At 49.2% G+C, this 17,500-nt stretch overlaps 1 protein-coding gene across 1 annotated transcript in view; it reads right to left on the reverse strand.

The window, feature by feature from the left end:
* Positions 1 to 17,500, reverse strand: part of plxna3 (plexin A3) — a 107,833-nt gene that overhangs the window by 53,133 nt on the left and 37,200 nt on the right. Inside the window, 2 exon segments of the mRNA XM_077001280.1 lie at positions 1,858 to 1,958; positions 7,706 to 7,846. Of these exon segments, the coding sequence (XP_076857395.1) occupies positions 1,858 to 1,958; positions 7,706 to 7,846 (242 nt within the window).

Raw genomic sequence — 17,500 nt, forward strand, 5'->3', positions numbered from 1 at the left:
CTTCTCTCCCCCTCTCTCCCTCTCTCATTCCCCACCCCCTGCCTGTTCCACAGATGAATTGCGCTGTCACACTTCTCCATTTTACTCACTCGTTCATCCGTTTTCTTTTTTCATTCACGTGTCTGTCATGTGAGTGCGAATAAAGGAAGACCAGCAGGACAAGCCACAGTGTTGAATATCTCTCTCCTTCTCCCTCTCTCTCTCTCCTCTATGTCTGGATATTCTTGACACTAGGGTTCTCATAACCCTCACTGCTGTGGAACACTAAACAATGCTCGTGAACAGGGCACTAGCCATTAAGTCTCTCTCTCTCTCTCTCTCTCTCTCTCTCTCTCTCTCTCTCTCTCTCTCTCCCTCCCTCCCTCCCTCTCTCTGCTTGATGTCCCACTAATTGCGCTGTGCAGTGACTGTCACAAGGTCATGTAAAGTCTAGGGATATGGCATTAATATGCAAACAAATGTCATTTTCCAACGGGTGCAGCAAAGACTCGCACTAATTATTCCATCAATCCCAGATTTGCATCTTAATTAAAGATTGCTATCTTGGTGGTGTATGAGCTGGGGTGGGGGGGCTAAAGAAGGAGAGGGACGTTTTGCGGGACCATCTCAGAGTGGCTCCTGAGCAGGGGGCCAGTGGCTCAGAACAAAGCTGTTTCTTATCCACCCCTGGATGACTTTATCAGGGACCTGCCCGGCCCAAAAAAGCATGACCACTGAGCGCGGCCCAGGTAGCGCTAGCTCAGCGGCGAAGATTATCGACAAGTAATGAGAAGGTTGGCGGGTTAAATCCTGTCACGTATAATGCAGAGAAAGTACACAGAAGCCTGACAAATTTCATACACCAAAGAATTAAGAAATCAGTGTTTTTCGACTCTCAGAAAGTGCTTTCAGGGCCACCACATCCATCTGTGCCCTGAGACCTCGCTGGTTTGGGAACACGATCATAGTATCACACACACACACACACACACACACTCATACACACTCACACACACACACACACTCACACGCACTCATACACACACACACACACACACACACACACACACACACACACACACACACACACACACACACACTCACACACACACACACACACTCGTTTGCGTTTGAGCCTCCTCCATCTCTCCAGTTCTCACTCCATGAATTAGGGCACATGCTGCTCCACCCACAGACGTGCTGGTGCCACCACCACCGACGGCGCCCCTGCCAAGGTTGGGCCGCCACGCCAGGACCATGGGGGGGCGCCCAAGAGCCAGACACAGCTCCTCCCCCTTTACTCCGAAGCCCCGGCCCATTGTACGTAAAAGGGCAACAGAACATGCGCAGGGGTGCCGCCACCTGTCATTTCCCATGCGTTGGCATGGCAGCACGAATAAGCTGTCGCCAACGTGGCATGCTGATTGGCTACTGAGCTCCGTGAGGAATCATGGGTGGTTTTCATAGGCCGGACCCCTGCACATGCTACAGCTTTAAACAACGCAGGCTGTACCCAAGACAACACACAGCACACACACACACACACTTCCGCACCCTGCTCAGCCCTCTGTAGTCATTGCTCATGACTGAGGACCTATAGGACTAGCAACCTGGAATCAAGGAGCAAAGGGCACTGTTGAATTTCTGGAGTGCCTGCGTGTTGTATGGGAAGAAAGATGCAGACTGACATCACTGACACCTTCTTAGACTTGCCGTAACTAAACATATTTTCCAGGAACTGAAAGCATCATCGGTCGGATGATGCTATCGCATGTCCATGTATGGGTATACAAGAAATTCAGCACATCGGCAAACGTGTAATTTAACTGCCAATTCCAGCATCAGCGTAGTGTCTGTGGTGGAAACAGAGGGACTTACTTGTTGTAGAGGACACACCAACCACAGTGTGGGTCCCCAGAGCCCAGACAGCTCCTGCAGGTCCTGTACTGAGAACAGCTCTCCACCGGGAGACGGCTCACCTGCGGAGCACAGCAAAGCATGTCTTACCATGTCTTACAGGACATCACCACAGAGGCGAAAATACACACACATGCTTGTTCTTGTGGCAATTCAGGACATTAAATAAACACATACATATCATATACACACACACAAACAAACATACATATTAAATTTACAAAAAAAAAAACTCAATCTGCTTGAATTCAATAATTCTAAACCACTAAAGGACAAAAGGTTTAGTTCTTGTGCATGTGTCATACACATAATGTTTTGGCTGATATCTAGCCAGCTTGCTCTGTTCCGTGCGTTCCGGTGTGTTCCGGTGTGTTCCGGCGTGTACAGTCTCAGAAGCCCAATGTGCAACCCCACTCACTGAAACAGCACCGTCACTGCCCTCGTCACCCCTCCCCCAACCACCTTTGATTTTACCACCCGAGCGTACACACTAGAGTACACTGGGCCATTTTTTTTCAAAGCTGGCTTTATTTCTGCACAGGTGCCTTCTGGGAGCTGATCTTATCGTGCTAAGCTCTTTTTAAGTACCCCTTTACACTTCTACCTTCAGCTGAACAGGCTGACCACAAACCTGACGGGCATTCCGGCCTGCTGGGCACTTTTAGTGGGAGCGGTCCCCTATCGCTGTTAATCGAATGAAGGACCCTGTTGTTTGGGTGCAGGAACTAGCCTGCCCGCCGTGGGGTTTCCTGGGTGGAGTTGCAGGGCCCTTGGTGCAGAGCCCAGCTGCTCTAACCGAGAGGCTCAAGCCGATGCCCAGAGGCTGCTAATGCGGTCAGCGGTCGTTACTGTGCAAAGTCAACACTGAGAAAATGACCTTCTATCTAGAGTGGAGACAATAAGAAGATTGCACTTTGCAATCTTGCAATACAGTCTAGTCTTGCACAGGACCCAGACAACAGTGTTGGGGGGGGTTTCACATGCCTCCAGTGAGTGGCAGAAGGAGGTGTTGGAGAACACAGCAAACACTAATCAAGACAGAGCAGCGTGGAGTTTCAGAATTTCTAACACAGTAGGGAACTGGTTTTGTGACCGGAGGGTCATGGGTTTGATTCCCAGACCTGGGCCCATGACTGAGGTGCCCTTGAGCAAGGCACCTAACCCCAACTGCTCCCCGGGTGTCGGCCTAGGGCTGCCCACCGCTCTGGGCACGTGTGCACCACAGCTCCCTAGTAATCACTAGTGTGTGTATTTGTGTGTGTGTGTTCTAATTGCACAGATGGGTAAATGCGGAGGACAAATTTTGATTGCGGTGAAAAAAAAAATCACAATTGACAAATACGGCACATTTAATTCGTTTCTGTGTCTGTCCAGGTGGAACCCCACTACACCACGGTATGAGGAAGAGTTGGAGAAGAGTTGGAGAGGAGTTGGTACAGAGCGTCAAGTCTGAAACCAGCTACAGTTTGCACCATTTTAACGGGGAGGAACTGCTGTAACTTTGAATTTGAAAATGCACGTGGGCGCCGAGCCAAACGCCCATCTGAACGTACGCTTATATAAGGAGTGGGGGAGGCGAGGGACAGCCATGACACTCGAAAGGATGGCGGGGAAGAGATGGAGTGTGCCATTATCACCATCACCTCCCATCCTAGTACATGTTTGAAAAAGGCTATTACTGATGATGTTTCTATGCTATAAGCTACCAGTGGGGTGTGTGTGTGTGTGTGTGTGTGTGTGTGTGTGTGTGTGTGTGCACGCGTGTGTGTGTGCACGCGCGTGTGCGTAGGCACAAACTTGTATCTGTCTGAATAATGATGATTTGATCAGTGGTGGTGTGTGCTGGTAGCAGGCCCGGTAAACAGTTGTCGGATCTATGCTGGACAAACGCCGTTTATCAACGTGTTTGCAGTAATAATTACTGAAAGGTCATTAGCTTCATTTCAAGGTGTTCTCCCACACACCAACAAAGCTGGCGATGTCAGATCGTAAACACCTAGGTTACGTAAACACGTGTAGGGAAGGGAAGACATATCATCTGTATGGGCGGAGCCTCCGGGAGAGACCAATCACAGATCAGCCAATTAGCCTGTTTTCTTCTCAACCATATGCCATAGACCAGTGGTTCCCAAACTTTTTCTGCTGTGCCCCCCTTTAGTAGATGAGAATATTTTGGAGCCCAGGTTTATTTTGGTATATATAAACAAATAAACGGACTAAGTGGAATACCACCAGCGCGAGTACGAGTCAGCGATTCACCTCTCCTCTGTGTGCTTCGTGTTTCACTCGCCTGGTAACTGTCCAAGTTCACTTCTATCCGGGACAGAGTGGATATTTAAGGTTGAACTAACTCCGAAAAGAGTTACAAGCATAGAATTAAAGACTGAATACATCTGTTTTTATGGATCGGTCACATTGTTACTGATACCCGATCTAGAATTTTTTCAGATATTAATATCGGAATCGGTGCATCCCTAATATTGACATATGTGCACATGTTTTATTTCCAAGCTCCGCGCCCCCCCTGCAATAGCTCCGCGCCCCACCTAGGGGGCGCGCCCCCCACTTTGGGAACCACTGCCATAGACAGTTTTTCAACAGGCCAATCAGGCCTCTAGCTAATACTAGAATAAGGTTATTGAAGTAAGGCTGTGTGTGGTGGGTATAGTATCAGTGTGGAACATCCCTGCAGGATGCTGAGGGAGAATCATGTGTTTTTCTGCTGGGGCTTTAGCACCACAGCTCTGAAAGTCCTACTTCTCTCCTTTGATCAAGGCCAAGATTAGACACAGCAGCCAGAACATCCAGAGGAGGGGATAAACAACCCCACCCAAAAGAGGAGGGGATACACAACCCCACCCAGAAGAGGAGGGGATAAACAACCCCACCCAAAAGAGGAGGGGATAAACAACCCCACCCAAAAGAGGAGGGGATACACAACCCCACCCAGAAGAGGAGGGGATAAACAACCCCACCCAAAAGAAGCTCTGCTTCTCTGGCACGGAGCTGCACGTCGCTCCATGTGAGTGAGCGAGTGTGTGTGGGAGTGTGTAAGAAAAAGAGACAGAGATGGAGAAAAACCAAGATAGAGAGGGGGGGGGGGGGGGCAGGGGGAGAGAGGGAGTGTCAGGATGTGTGCGCACGTGTGTGTGAACGTACGTAAGCGTGAGTGTGAGCATGTGCGTGTACACTTGTGTGTGTGTGTGTGTGTGTGTGTGTGTTAACGTACGTAAGTGTGAGAGTGTGAGCATTTGCGTGTACACTTGTGTGAGTGTGTGACTGAGGGTGGGTGAGGTGTAGCATGTTTGTGCTCCATGTTAATTTATTCTGCTATGCAGCATCACTTGAAGACACCGATTTATAATCTGGCTTATAATCTGCTGGTTCCAGGGCAAGCGTGTCTGATGCCCCCCCCCCCCCTTGTGTCCATTGGGAGAAACCAGCACCCTGCACACTCTGAGGAGTTCTGAACCTCCAGTTCTGGATGCGCTCTGTACTCTGCGATGGCAGTGAAATTGTAAACAGCGGCTCCCACCCTTGGCATTTATTGGCCATAATTGAAACACGTCCGCAGACCCGGTGCCTCGGCCGGCCGTTTTGTGAGCAAATGCGCCCTTTGACCTACCTGTTCACCTGCCGCTAATGAAATATTCAAATGTGCCTGCAGGGGTGGTCAACGTGGGGCATCAATTATTGACTCCCTGCCTCGTGCTTCATATTTCATATACTTCCTATTTCATATTTCACAACGAGCCGTCATCCTTCTGCCCTGCGTTTCCACGGGAGACCTCCACGGCAGTCCACGGGGAAACGTGAGCAGAAGCCCACAGCGGTCAGGACGTGAGGACGCGGACGATGCCGTGAGACACCCGCTGGTCGGCGCGGGGCTGAGGGAAGAGCGATCGCACGCCAGCACACGGGTGACAAACACCTCGTTCACTATCAGGCCAACAAACAGGAAGTACAGGTGCTAGGAGGAGACGGTCTGGATTCGGCGCCACTTTCAGTCGGCGTGTGCTAGCAGAGAGGGCGGGTCTGACTCAGTGACCTCCACAAGCGAGCAACGTTTTTCGAAACAAGGCTGAATCGGGCCTGTATTAGCACGCTTAGACGGCGTTTAAGGGCGGCCGCCATGATCTGCCCATAAAGAAGCTTTTAATCAGCTCCCATCGATCCCGGTTGATGCCAGCTTTAACACGCACGGTGTCCTCAGCAGTTCCTCACCCCAGTGCCAATATCCGGAGCTGACTGGGGAACTTTTCTGCACGACTGACTCCAGTTTTGGAGACAGTGGTGGGGAGACAGACGTCTCCTCCTGATCGGTGCTAACAGGCCTGGCATGAGCAGGGTGGCCTGAAAGGCTCGGGCGGCGTGAACATCGCTGGTCCACGCCCAGTGAGCAGAGCATTGAGAGTGGTCAGGTTACACTGCCTTCCCAGTGACCACCCCCACCCTACATACTCGAGCCAAAATTCTCTCCTGCAACTGCCTATATGCCCCACTGTGACCATCTACATACCCCACTGGGAGTGCCTACATGCCCCAGGGGGGTGACTACATGCCCCACTGGAGTGCCTACATGCCCCACTGGAGTGCCTACATGCCCCACTGGGAGTGCCTACATGCCCCAGGGGGGTGACTACATGCCCCACTGTGAGTGCCTACATGCCCCACTGGAGTGCCTACATGCCCCACTGGAGTGCCTACATGCCCTGTTCTACTGCCCGGGGACAGCATGAGTGGTAGAGGCCCTAGAGTATCATTGGCTTGCTGGGACCAGCCTTTACAGGTTAGGCCTTTGCAGAGGCGGAGACAGAGGCGGAGACAGAGGCAGAGGCGGAGACAGAGGCGGAGACAGAGGGGTGCTTTCTCGAGAAGCTGCCACTCGATTCCCCAGCGTCTGAATGCAGAGGCCACGTCTGTGTGTCTCTCAGCCCGCGCTTTCAGAAACATGCACAAAGAGAGCAATTTCAGCACGTCTCTGCATTCCTCCAGGGCCTCAAACGAGCATCGAGAGGAAGGTTTCGACAAGAAACACAGAGCAAAAGAGTGAGAGAGAGATAGAGAGAGATAGAGAGAGAGAGAGAGAGAGAGAGTGAGCGAGAGAGGAAATAGAAAAGGAAGAGAGAGAGAAATAGGGTGTCATTCTTTCTGCAGCTGTAGTGTGCCGAGTGTCTTTCTCCACTGTAGAGGATCTTCTGTGTAGGCCTCCTCCTCCTCCAGCTGTACATGAGGGTGGAGAGAGGGTGGAGAGAGGGTGGAGAGAGGGGCCTCCACTGCACCAGCCTCTGGGTGGAGACGTTTCCCCCCCCTACAGACCTTATAAAGCCCACCAGCTGCGACTCCCATTCACACGGCAGCTAGTAGTTCATATTCTGTCTTCCTGCAGTGCAGATGTTAAAACATATCCGAGATTCCGGTTGTGGCTCTCCAACAAAGCACAGAATGGAGAGGAGGGGTAGGGGGAGGGGCCAAGGGTGGGGCCAATGGGGGAGGGGCAGGATGGTGAGGTCTCAGCTTGGAGTCAATTCCACCTGACAGACGTCTCTTTATTCTTGCATGAGAGGTCTTCATCGGTGCAGAACAAGTGTTCTTGTGTGCACATTGTGTGTGCACAGCTCAGAATGAAGGAGACAGTCCAGGACACCAGAGTTACGCTTTCGTAACGTCCTTGTCTGCATAGATCTCAGAGGCGGAACACTACAGGATATGTGATCATAAATGACACACACTCACGCACTACTGTACAGTATCACCCCCACGTTAAGCAAATACAGTGTGTATACCATCAACACAGAACAGCTGTTACCTGTTTGTCACTCAGCAGGTAGATGTACTGGTAATCGGGACTGAAGACCATGTCGCGCAGAATCGGGTTCCCCTCCACGACCATGACTTTCTCATACAGCAAGGCATTCTGGGAAGGTGGAGGAATGCCATCCACTCGTATCTGAAGAGGAAAGAAAGAGGATTTGAAGAACTGTATGGTTCTGACCTTGCCTGAATCCTGAGGCACAAGTGCTGGGTTTTAAACTAGGTGTTAGTGGGGAGGTGGGTGTGGGGGGGAGGTGTGGAGGCGACGTTTCTTGTCGCTGCGTCGTTTTCTCCACACTCGACTGTCTGATGTGGGGTTCTGCAATATTCTCACTCATGTGCCAATTGCTTTGGCTGACCCAGAAATGAAGATCTGAAGGAGCTTGTGAAGGCAACACACACACACACACACACACACACACACGCACACACACACACGCGCACACACACACACACGCACGCATGCAAGCACACGCACGCAAGCACACGCACGCAAGCACACGCACTCAGGCAGCCTGGATCCAGTTTGCTGCTTATGATCAGATGAAAAATAAAAAATCAATTACATTTTAATGGCACTATATCCCTACAAACACAAACACAGACACACACACAGAGGCATGCACGCATACATGCAAAATCAAACACACACGTATATAAGCAAACGCACACTCACTCACACACTCACTCACACACACACACACACACACACACACACACACACACACACACACACACACACACACACACACACACACACACGAGCTCCCCACTGCTTCATCATTAGCATCTTCTCTGTTTCCTCACACTAATAATTAGAGTACTGCACACGTTCAGTAAAAACATGCTCCAAAAATGTCAAATTCAAAACATCTTTGAAGTGATAGAGCAAAATATAAAAAATAACTAAATAAATAAAAGGCAGAGTGAGAATGCGAGAGAGAGAGAGAGAAAGAGAGCTGGTGGCATGGGTGGGAGGAGTGGGGGGGTGGAGTGGGGCGCACGTGTGGGGGGAGGGGGGGGTGAACAAACCAAGTGCAGCAGGAATGGCAGTGCTCACCTATTTACCCTTCCGCTAGCGGGAGGGACAGGCAGGCGTTCCGCACACCCGCGTCCTCATCAGCGCTGACGGAAAAGTGACAAGACCCGGCAATGAGAGCCTGAGGAGTCTGCCTCAGAGCCCAGATCCAGACAGGGGGTGGGGCCAAACGGAAGGGGCGGGGGAACTGGAAGTACAGCGGATGGTGGGGGAGGGGTTTGAGGCGTTGGTTGGCGGCTGTGGCAAACGTCACACCCATCAAGCTTGGACCTCCTTAAATATCCAGGTCGGACCAAAAGTGACAAACACCGTTAGCCTGTTAATTAGCTGCCTCCTCGTAGCCACAGTCGCAGTAATTAGTGTTGACAAGGTGGCATCAATTAGTCGAAGGCTGCCATATTGGGTGTCGCAAGTCGCCGGCCAAGTCGGAGCGCGTGAGTCAACCACCAGCAGGGACAGAAGGTTCCGGAACGTGACGGACTCTGCCCGCCGTTTGTCAATGCACGCACCACCAGCTGTAGCCTGGCGTTTGCCAGCCGCCGGCCGCGCAGCTCACGACGCGACGGCGTATCGCATCGTTTCATCTCCACCAGCCGCCATCTGCATTCGTCTCTGCCGCTGGGTGGGACCGAACGGATCGCTAACCAAATCCCGCAGCTGCACCTGTAGCACGGCCATTAATATACTGCCTACGGTTCCGCCTCCCGTGGAGGTCACGGTTACACAAGCCTCGCGAAACGCTGGGTTAGCGACAGAGGGCGTCCCGGAGACTAGCGTAGCAGCGCGGGGCGGAGCAGATCAGCCACATGCTTCCTGCATGTCCTTCATGGCTCATTTGAGAGACTCTTCCTGACGCAGATGCCCTCTCTGGGGTCGCCCGCCTTCACGCACATGCCTCTCGCTCGTCAAACCTCCATTCGGGGGGGTGGGGGGTTTAGCGGCACGACTGCAGGGCTGGAACTCATTTCAGTGGCGGACACGTCAACCCGCGCCTGGCACGAGCATCCTGTGCTTAGGACGAGTCAAAGCAGCGAAGAGTTCCCACTGCAGCGTGGGCAAGAGAAATAAAATAGACTGCTATCGCGACAGAAGCCAGAGGCAACTCCAACCACAATAAAACCACCAGACCTCCTCCAGCTTGGGTGCTGTTTATAGAAACTGGGGTCAGCCAGTCCCGCGTCTGGCTTGCTTGCGGGGTACGTGGATATGGAAGCCGAACGGCCCACGCGCTGGCGGGACACCATTTATATTTGGGAAATGGTAAAACACGGTACCAGTGCAACCTGTAAAAACGGAAAATATTTCCATGCTGTCAACATGTCTTCAGACTGGAAAAAAAAAACAAAACTCTTGTTTTCATCACACGAGTTCTTTAGCTTTCGAAGCTGCATTATGCTGACACACTGGACGCAGAGCAGTGCGAGACCTTGCTTCAGAAACTCTGGTCCGTCCCTCAGATGGTTCCAGAACGTTTTGATGGTTCTCTCTGAGAAGCTGGGTACTGCCCTCTGGACCGCCACACAACAGGAGTTTTTCCTCGCCACTGTCGCCTTTGGCTTGCTCATTAGGGTTCTGGACCCATAGTATTGTTAACCTTTTAAATCCTGTAAAGAGCTTTGTGACAACATGTGTTGTGAAAAGCGCTATACCATTAAACTTTGATTGATTGATTGATTGAACAGCAAATGCAATGGATGAGGGCAATTGAAATTTAGTTAAATATCACCTTCCCAATTGCTGGCTTTCCTGACGCTCGAAAGATACCACTGGCCTGGTAATCTGTCTATTAATCACTGCACCACACAGACCTGGTGGGGGCGCTGTGGGTGTCCTGCGACCCAGCAGGGTTGATCGTTGCCCAATTTCTTCCCTCATCGATCGGGAGAGGAGAGAGGAGAAAGAGGAGAGATGTCGGGTAGTGGGAGGAGAGCATTCTTTTGCTCACTGGGACGCTTGTTTCTTAGTGATTTTGAAGCCCTCCTCTGAGCTCTGATTCAAGGGTTGAATGAAAGGAGTTCCTTAAGTGGAGCTGGGTTCATTTTCTTCTTCATTCACCCTCCAACTCCATCCCTCGCTCGCTCTCTTTCACTGAAAGATGTCCTTCCTTTTTTTATTGCTTCTCATGATCAAATTATGAGTTTGTTTCTACAATAGCAAGGCCATGAAAGCCTGCAGTTCTGTATTTCACCTAAATGCAGCGCGGGGTCTTAATGTCCAGGTTCTAAAGTGCAGGATCCTTCCTGAATGTGTGCTGATGGCATGTGTCCTGATACACACTCGCACGAGAGGATTTCTTTTGATTAAATGATAAGGACTGGAACACAGGGTGGGGGGGTGGTGGGGCTGTGTGGGGTGTCAGGACATACACAGGACACATAACGTGACCCCCCCCCAGCAATGTCTTTTCATACCATAGAGACTTTCTCAAACTGAGAGAAGATTAAAGTGATTTATGAAATGTGTAATGCCTGCATGAATGAATTAAAGACAGGAGATGAAGGCGTGTGTTGGGGAGGGGCGTCCTGCTGTGGGGATTAAGGGAGAACGCCATGACCCTGTCCTTGCAGCCTGCGTCCCGGCCGGACGGCTGCGTGGACCATCTCCAGGACAGCTCCATTCATCAGGCAAACGGAGGAGCAGACAAAGCGAGAGAGTCAGAGGGGGATGGAGGAGCGCAATCCACACAATAGAGACATGGTGATGGAGGGAGAGTGATGGAGGGGAGCAGGATGGAGGGATGTATCGCAGGGGGGAAATTGGATTGTGCAGCACTATTTAGAGAAAACAAGGTTTACAGAACCCGAATGCTCAGGCAACGTAATCAGGCTGTGTGAACATGTGACATGCAAGAATTACACATGTACCAGCAGCACCTAAAACTGCTGGACCCATGAATCTGTATCTGACATCTAGGCATGTTGAAGCAATGCAGTTATTTCTGGTCCATTTTCCCTTGACATGCACACGTGTAGCTCACATGTAACCCGCATATAGCTCACGTGTAGCCTTCTGAGAGGACACATCCACACCATAGATAACAGGAACAGACAAAATAAACAGATCAGACAGTCAAATATGTACAAAATGATGGCAAAAGGCAGAAAATATGTGATCACATTATAAAATCAGTTTTAATTTAATCCATTGGAAGGCTTATGTTTTTATAGGATCAGCAGAATGATTCACAGCTCAAGGCTTGTTATTTTACTGTGGGTATGTAACAAAAAATCCCCCTTTTAAACCAACACGATGTAATCCTACATTTTCACCCTTATATGCAATTATAATCAGGGAAGTATTCTCAAAACACAGCTAACCAGCACTGAGTCAGTCGGAGTCCAAATCAATTCTATTTACTCCTCTGCAACAGGTCACATTTCGGTCAAGTTAAGATCACTAGCAAATATTGCTATTACATATAATGGCACCTAGTAGACTGTGTTCCAATTAAACACAGCATTTTCTTAACATTTGTTAGCATTAGGCAGCAGACGCTGGGAGAAGCGGCGTGGGGATGTGGGGTGGGGAGGGTCTTTTTTAAAGGCTGGAGATGAGTGAGATGAGGCAGGTGTTGGAGGCAGACTCAGACGCACACACACGCCGCACGGAGACGGACGAGCGGGTCGTCTCCGCTGCTCTACCGCAGATCTGTCGAATCGCGTTGCCCTCGGCAACTCTCCGCACCCCGCGGCGCACGGAGGGTTATCTGCGTCTGAAGGAGGGATTTTTTGTTCCGGTTTCCAGCGTGTTGAGAGCAGAATAACGACAACAGTAGAGCTGTGTGTGTATGTGTGTGTGTATGTGTGTGTGTGTGTGTGTGTGTGTGTGTGTGTGTGTGTGTGTGAGTGTGTGTGTGTGTGTGTGTGTGTGTGTGTGTGTGTGTGTATGTGTGTGTGTGTGTGTGTGTGTGTGTGTGTGTGTGTGTGTGTGAGTGTGTGTGTGTGTGTGTGTGTGTGTGTGTGTGTGTGTGTGTGTGTGGGGGGGGGGGGGCGCACTCACAAGCCTCTCCACGCCTCTCAGACTGATAAGAGGACTCCTCTGCCCATCATGGGCAATTGATTTTACATTAACATCAGGGAAATGGGGGGTTCAGAGGGGGGGCCTCTCCCGTCTCAAAAATGAGGTCAAGATCTTCAAGCTCCAAATCCATCTTCTTGGGGGGTGGGGGGTGGAATTAGAGAGGTGGGCGGGGACACCCCAGGAACTGAACAAAGGCATCTGTAATTCAATTAATGCTCTTATCCCATTTAGCCCTGAGAGGCGCCAGGCAGAGGAAGATGATGATTTTGGCCCTCACTGCTTCAGCGTCTGCCCCGCCCTCAATCTGGACCGCACCACACCACCTCTACACCACCACAATGCCACAGTTTTAACCTTCTGGTGTGAGGAGTGCCTAATGCTTTTCAAAGTCATGGGGAAAGGGGTGTATTACATGAGTGAATACGAGGAACGTACAACAACATGGACCCATCGGCAAAAAAGACGTTTTAGCATATTAGTGGCGTTTTAAGAGGCATAGGGGATTTTAACAATCTGTGCGGTGGTCTGAGGTTGGTTTTCGTTGCTCCAAAATGACTGAGAGTCCTTCACATACTTCTCATCACTGGGAAGGATTTTCCAACACGTCTCTAAACCCTGTGACCCAGAGGTTATTTGTTTCCTGCTGGCTAAGAGGTTATCTAAATATTTGGCAGCAAAATCACACTTGTCTGGTATAGGCCCAGCTGCCTTGGGTGGCATGCTATATGCACACATTGGTTTAGCAGAAAGGCTAAATCAGTGTGTGTGTGTGTGTGTGTGTGTGTGTGTGTGTGTGTGTGTGTGTGTGTGTGTGTGTGTCTCTTTGAGGAAACAGTGTGCTCAACCACCAGTGACCACTGGGGAGTGTCTAGCAGGCCACAACTCTGGTCCTAATGTCCACAGTCTACACACCCTTCCACACAGCTCCAATACACCAGCAATTACTCACAGATGTTCGAGTGTGCTACTGCATCACAGTGGAGTAATTATAAGTTGGGCCTATCTGGAATGCTTCATCCTAACCAGGACCCACCTATCCTTCAGCATTTACGCTTCAGTGTCAGATATCTGCCTGCACTAAATCACAGACTGAAAAATCATTTCCATCAGTCTGGTAAAACTGCGGCTTCTTCAGAGGTTCAATCGCCATGCGATTAATGACAAGTTGTTGATGCTAAGTTGCTTAGTGACAATTCAGCAGGACAAAAAACAAATAAACACAGAACATAAATGACACCAAAAGCCTAGTAGGACATGTATCATTTGTAAGCCTGCAAGATTCTTTCCCATAAGCCAGCAGTTTAGTGTAGTCCCCTTGGGCGAGTGGACCAGCGAGTGGAGTCAGGGATGAAGGGTGCAGGCGGGAGAACTGGAGCGTGGCCGGCTCCTCGAGCGGCATGCGTGGATCACGTCTGGCAGCCATGGCAACGCTTTTTCGTGGTTTGGACAAGGGCCTCGGCGCGCCTGTCACGCTGAGCCCGGCGGGTGTAGAGAGGCACGCCGGCGCTCTCAAGAGCCTGTGACAGGGCGCGAAGCAGTCAGGCTTCACTGAACACCACAGCCTGCTGCCCAGGTGCTCAGGCTGGGGCCCGGGCCAAGGGACCGTCAACATACGCACACCTCGCAGACAGTGAGGAAGACAGGAAACAGGAAAGAGGGAGGAGAGGGGAGAAAAAGAGAGAGAGAGAGAGAGACTGACAATGAGGCATTTCAGAGCCCTTGAAGAACCTGTTTGCATTCAGAGTGGGGGGGGGGGGGGGGTTGCTGGTGAGGGGTGGAGTTTGAAACTTTGCCAACGACCCCTAAGAAACTCCCAGAATTCTACTTTAATCCGGTTGACCCCTCAGTCCTGAGCTGAGACTATGGCAAGGGAAACATCAAACTCAATAAGGGAATTAATTATGCAGGAAATTGCATGTTGGTTTTGCACATCCTTGCGGTATTACATGCAGGAATGCACAAGCAGAAACACTCACACACACACACACACACACACACACACACACACACACACACACACACACACACACACACACACGTGTGCGCATGAGGCACAAGCTGCCATGCTGTTGTCAGTGTGTTTGGAGTAGATCTCCTGTGTTTATGTTAGCAGGAGAGGGAAAGTCCAGGAGCTCTCGGGCAAGTTGATCCATTCCACAGCTCCTTTAGCCCGACGCGACTCCTCACGCCTCTCGAAAACATGAAAGGCCGGGAGCTTCGAGGAAGCCTGCATTCATCTCACAAGCTCAGGATGCAGCCGTTTCTGCGGGAGGGATCAGGGAGACGCCACAGCACACGGCAACCGCATCAGCACTCGCGCTAAGCGCAGCTCTGACGCGGTAACAGATGACGCCAGCGTGCACAGAGAGCTGAGAGTTTCAGGATGACACAGAAGAGAAACAAAGGCAGCCTTAGCTTTCCCCACTGATAAACGCCTACTCCTTCCCACTCCTATGGAGATTATCTTAGAGTCACTCTCAATCCTAACACTACAGGTTTAATTTTCCAGCGAGAAAATGGTTTGCTTCTGCTACAATTTCCATGTATCCAGCATCTTTGTCGTAACAATATTCGATGCAAACAATTAACCACTTCACACATGAGGCCCAATAGTGTTTGTTACCACTTGTCTGTTATGCGGTGATCTCAGGTGGTACGTGGCCTTGTATAGAAATATGATACATTTAAACACTGTAAGAACTGAGAACTAAGAACTGAGTCACTTTGAACACCAGATATCTAACAACACAATGACACAGGAATGACCTTCATTTAGTTTAGTCAGCTCTCAGACTGACTAAGACAGCTCCTGTTCGTCAGTGCGCGCGTGTATGTGTGTGCGCGCGATCGCGGTAAGAATAGAAATCAGGCGCATGCGCATTAGCCAGGGCACGTGTCGCTGAGACGATCGTTATGATACGCAAGGGGAAAAGAAGTTCAGGCTCGCGCTGTTAGCACCGTTAGCGTTGTTAGCATGCGCTAACTGCAGGCGCTAACGGCCCAGAGTCCTGAACGCGCACTCACACTTAAACAGTCAGCAGAGGGAGCCTCAGGTGGACAGGGCTGTCACACTGAGGTAAACAGGAGAGCTCAATTTCCTCCAGCCGCTGTACCGCCTTTCGAGTTTTTTTTTAAAGAGACGTTAAATTTTCAAAGCATTAAATCTGTCTATCTCATGTCACGTTTGTGTTTCCTGTAACACAAATACTCCCATCTTACCCAGTACTCTAATACAAAATTATAATGTACACACTTTAAACTGCATTCTTTAATTAGGATTAAGATAACATCAACCACAAGCCAAGTAGAACACTGAAGGTGTGTCCCAATTGCATGCAGCACACTAACACTATAAGGTATATACTACATACTGATCTTAATAGGTTGGGTTACCGGGTTAGTACACAAAATATTAGCGTACTACTCCATTTCAAACTAACGGAATGGTGAAGCATTGCTATGACACTGCTATGCTATATCCTTGAAGTCGATAGGGATTTATACTTTAAATAAAAAAATGGAAATGAGTGAAACATTTTCTCATACTGCTTTATTTATTGAGTTTACATGTAAAATTTAAGTTCTTTTTTTTTTTGTAAAGTGTTTTTTTCTGTCACAGCCTTCACAAGTTTACGACAGTAAACGATAGCTTTTAGAATAAGGGGCATGCACTGATATTAATTTCCCGATGATATACGGCCACTTCAGTTGGAATGGGATGACTAACACAATCAGTTGGCAGGTGGGCTGTTCTGTATGTACTGTAAATAGCCTATGTATGTACTGTACATAGCCTACCTGATTTCGACACCGGTACATACAAATGTCTCGATGGAGTGTACAATGTATATTCGTATTATAGTTGGCTAACGCCACATTAATTTCTTTAGCTTTAGGCAGTATGTGAAAATATACCTCATAATTCTTACTGAATATAATAATATATAATACAGGCAGTGGCAGAACAACTTTCCCACTTTGATTGTTGCATTCACACTGAACACGAATGGTGTAATTAAATTAATAAATCTTCATATTCTACCTTGTTTACAAATATAGATAAATATAGCTGCCGTCAGTTGGCTGGGTAATAAATCTATATAGGTTCCCATAGCTTACCTAGAAAGGCCAAACACCACTAGCAAGACTGCTAACTTAATTCTTATTTTAACGTGTTTCAGATTTCTTAATAATATAGCAACTTATATATATATATACTGGTTATACTGAATTATTGTACTTAAAAAAACCCAAAAGGGATAATCCAAATTGTTTATACATTTGTTGGACTGTAACCATCGCCATTGAACTGCTTATGTTTTCTGCCATTTTCCCAAAATTTTCCAGACGTGAGTATTTCCTCATCCATTTTGCTTGCATTATGGAATAATAGCATCCATTCAAACCATACTCAAAAATTGACCAATTCTAAGTGTGCATCTCATAGACTGTATGGCGTATGAGGCATCTTAAATTTTTGAGTATACTCAAGCTTGACACTTTTTTTTGCTACATTCCATATACTCAAAAACTAGTATTAGTACATAGTATGCAATTGGGTCACACCTTAAGTTTTCTGCCTGATGCTTTGATTAATTGGGGCTTGATTGCATATCTGTTGCTTTAGTGGATTTCTGTTGGGTCTTTAGATGTGCACACCTAACTAGAACAATACTGCTAGCATGTGACAGCAGTGCAACAACACCACTGTGAGGTTACCCAGATAACCAC

This window comes from Brachyhypopomus gauderio, chromosome 4, assembly GCF_052324685.1.
Source record: "Brachyhypopomus gauderio isolate BG-103 chromosome 4, BGAUD_0.2, whole genome shotgun sequence".
Lineage (NCBI taxonomy): Eukaryota > Metazoa > Chordata > Actinopteri > Gymnotiformes > Hypopomidae > Brachyhypopomus > Brachyhypopomus gauderio.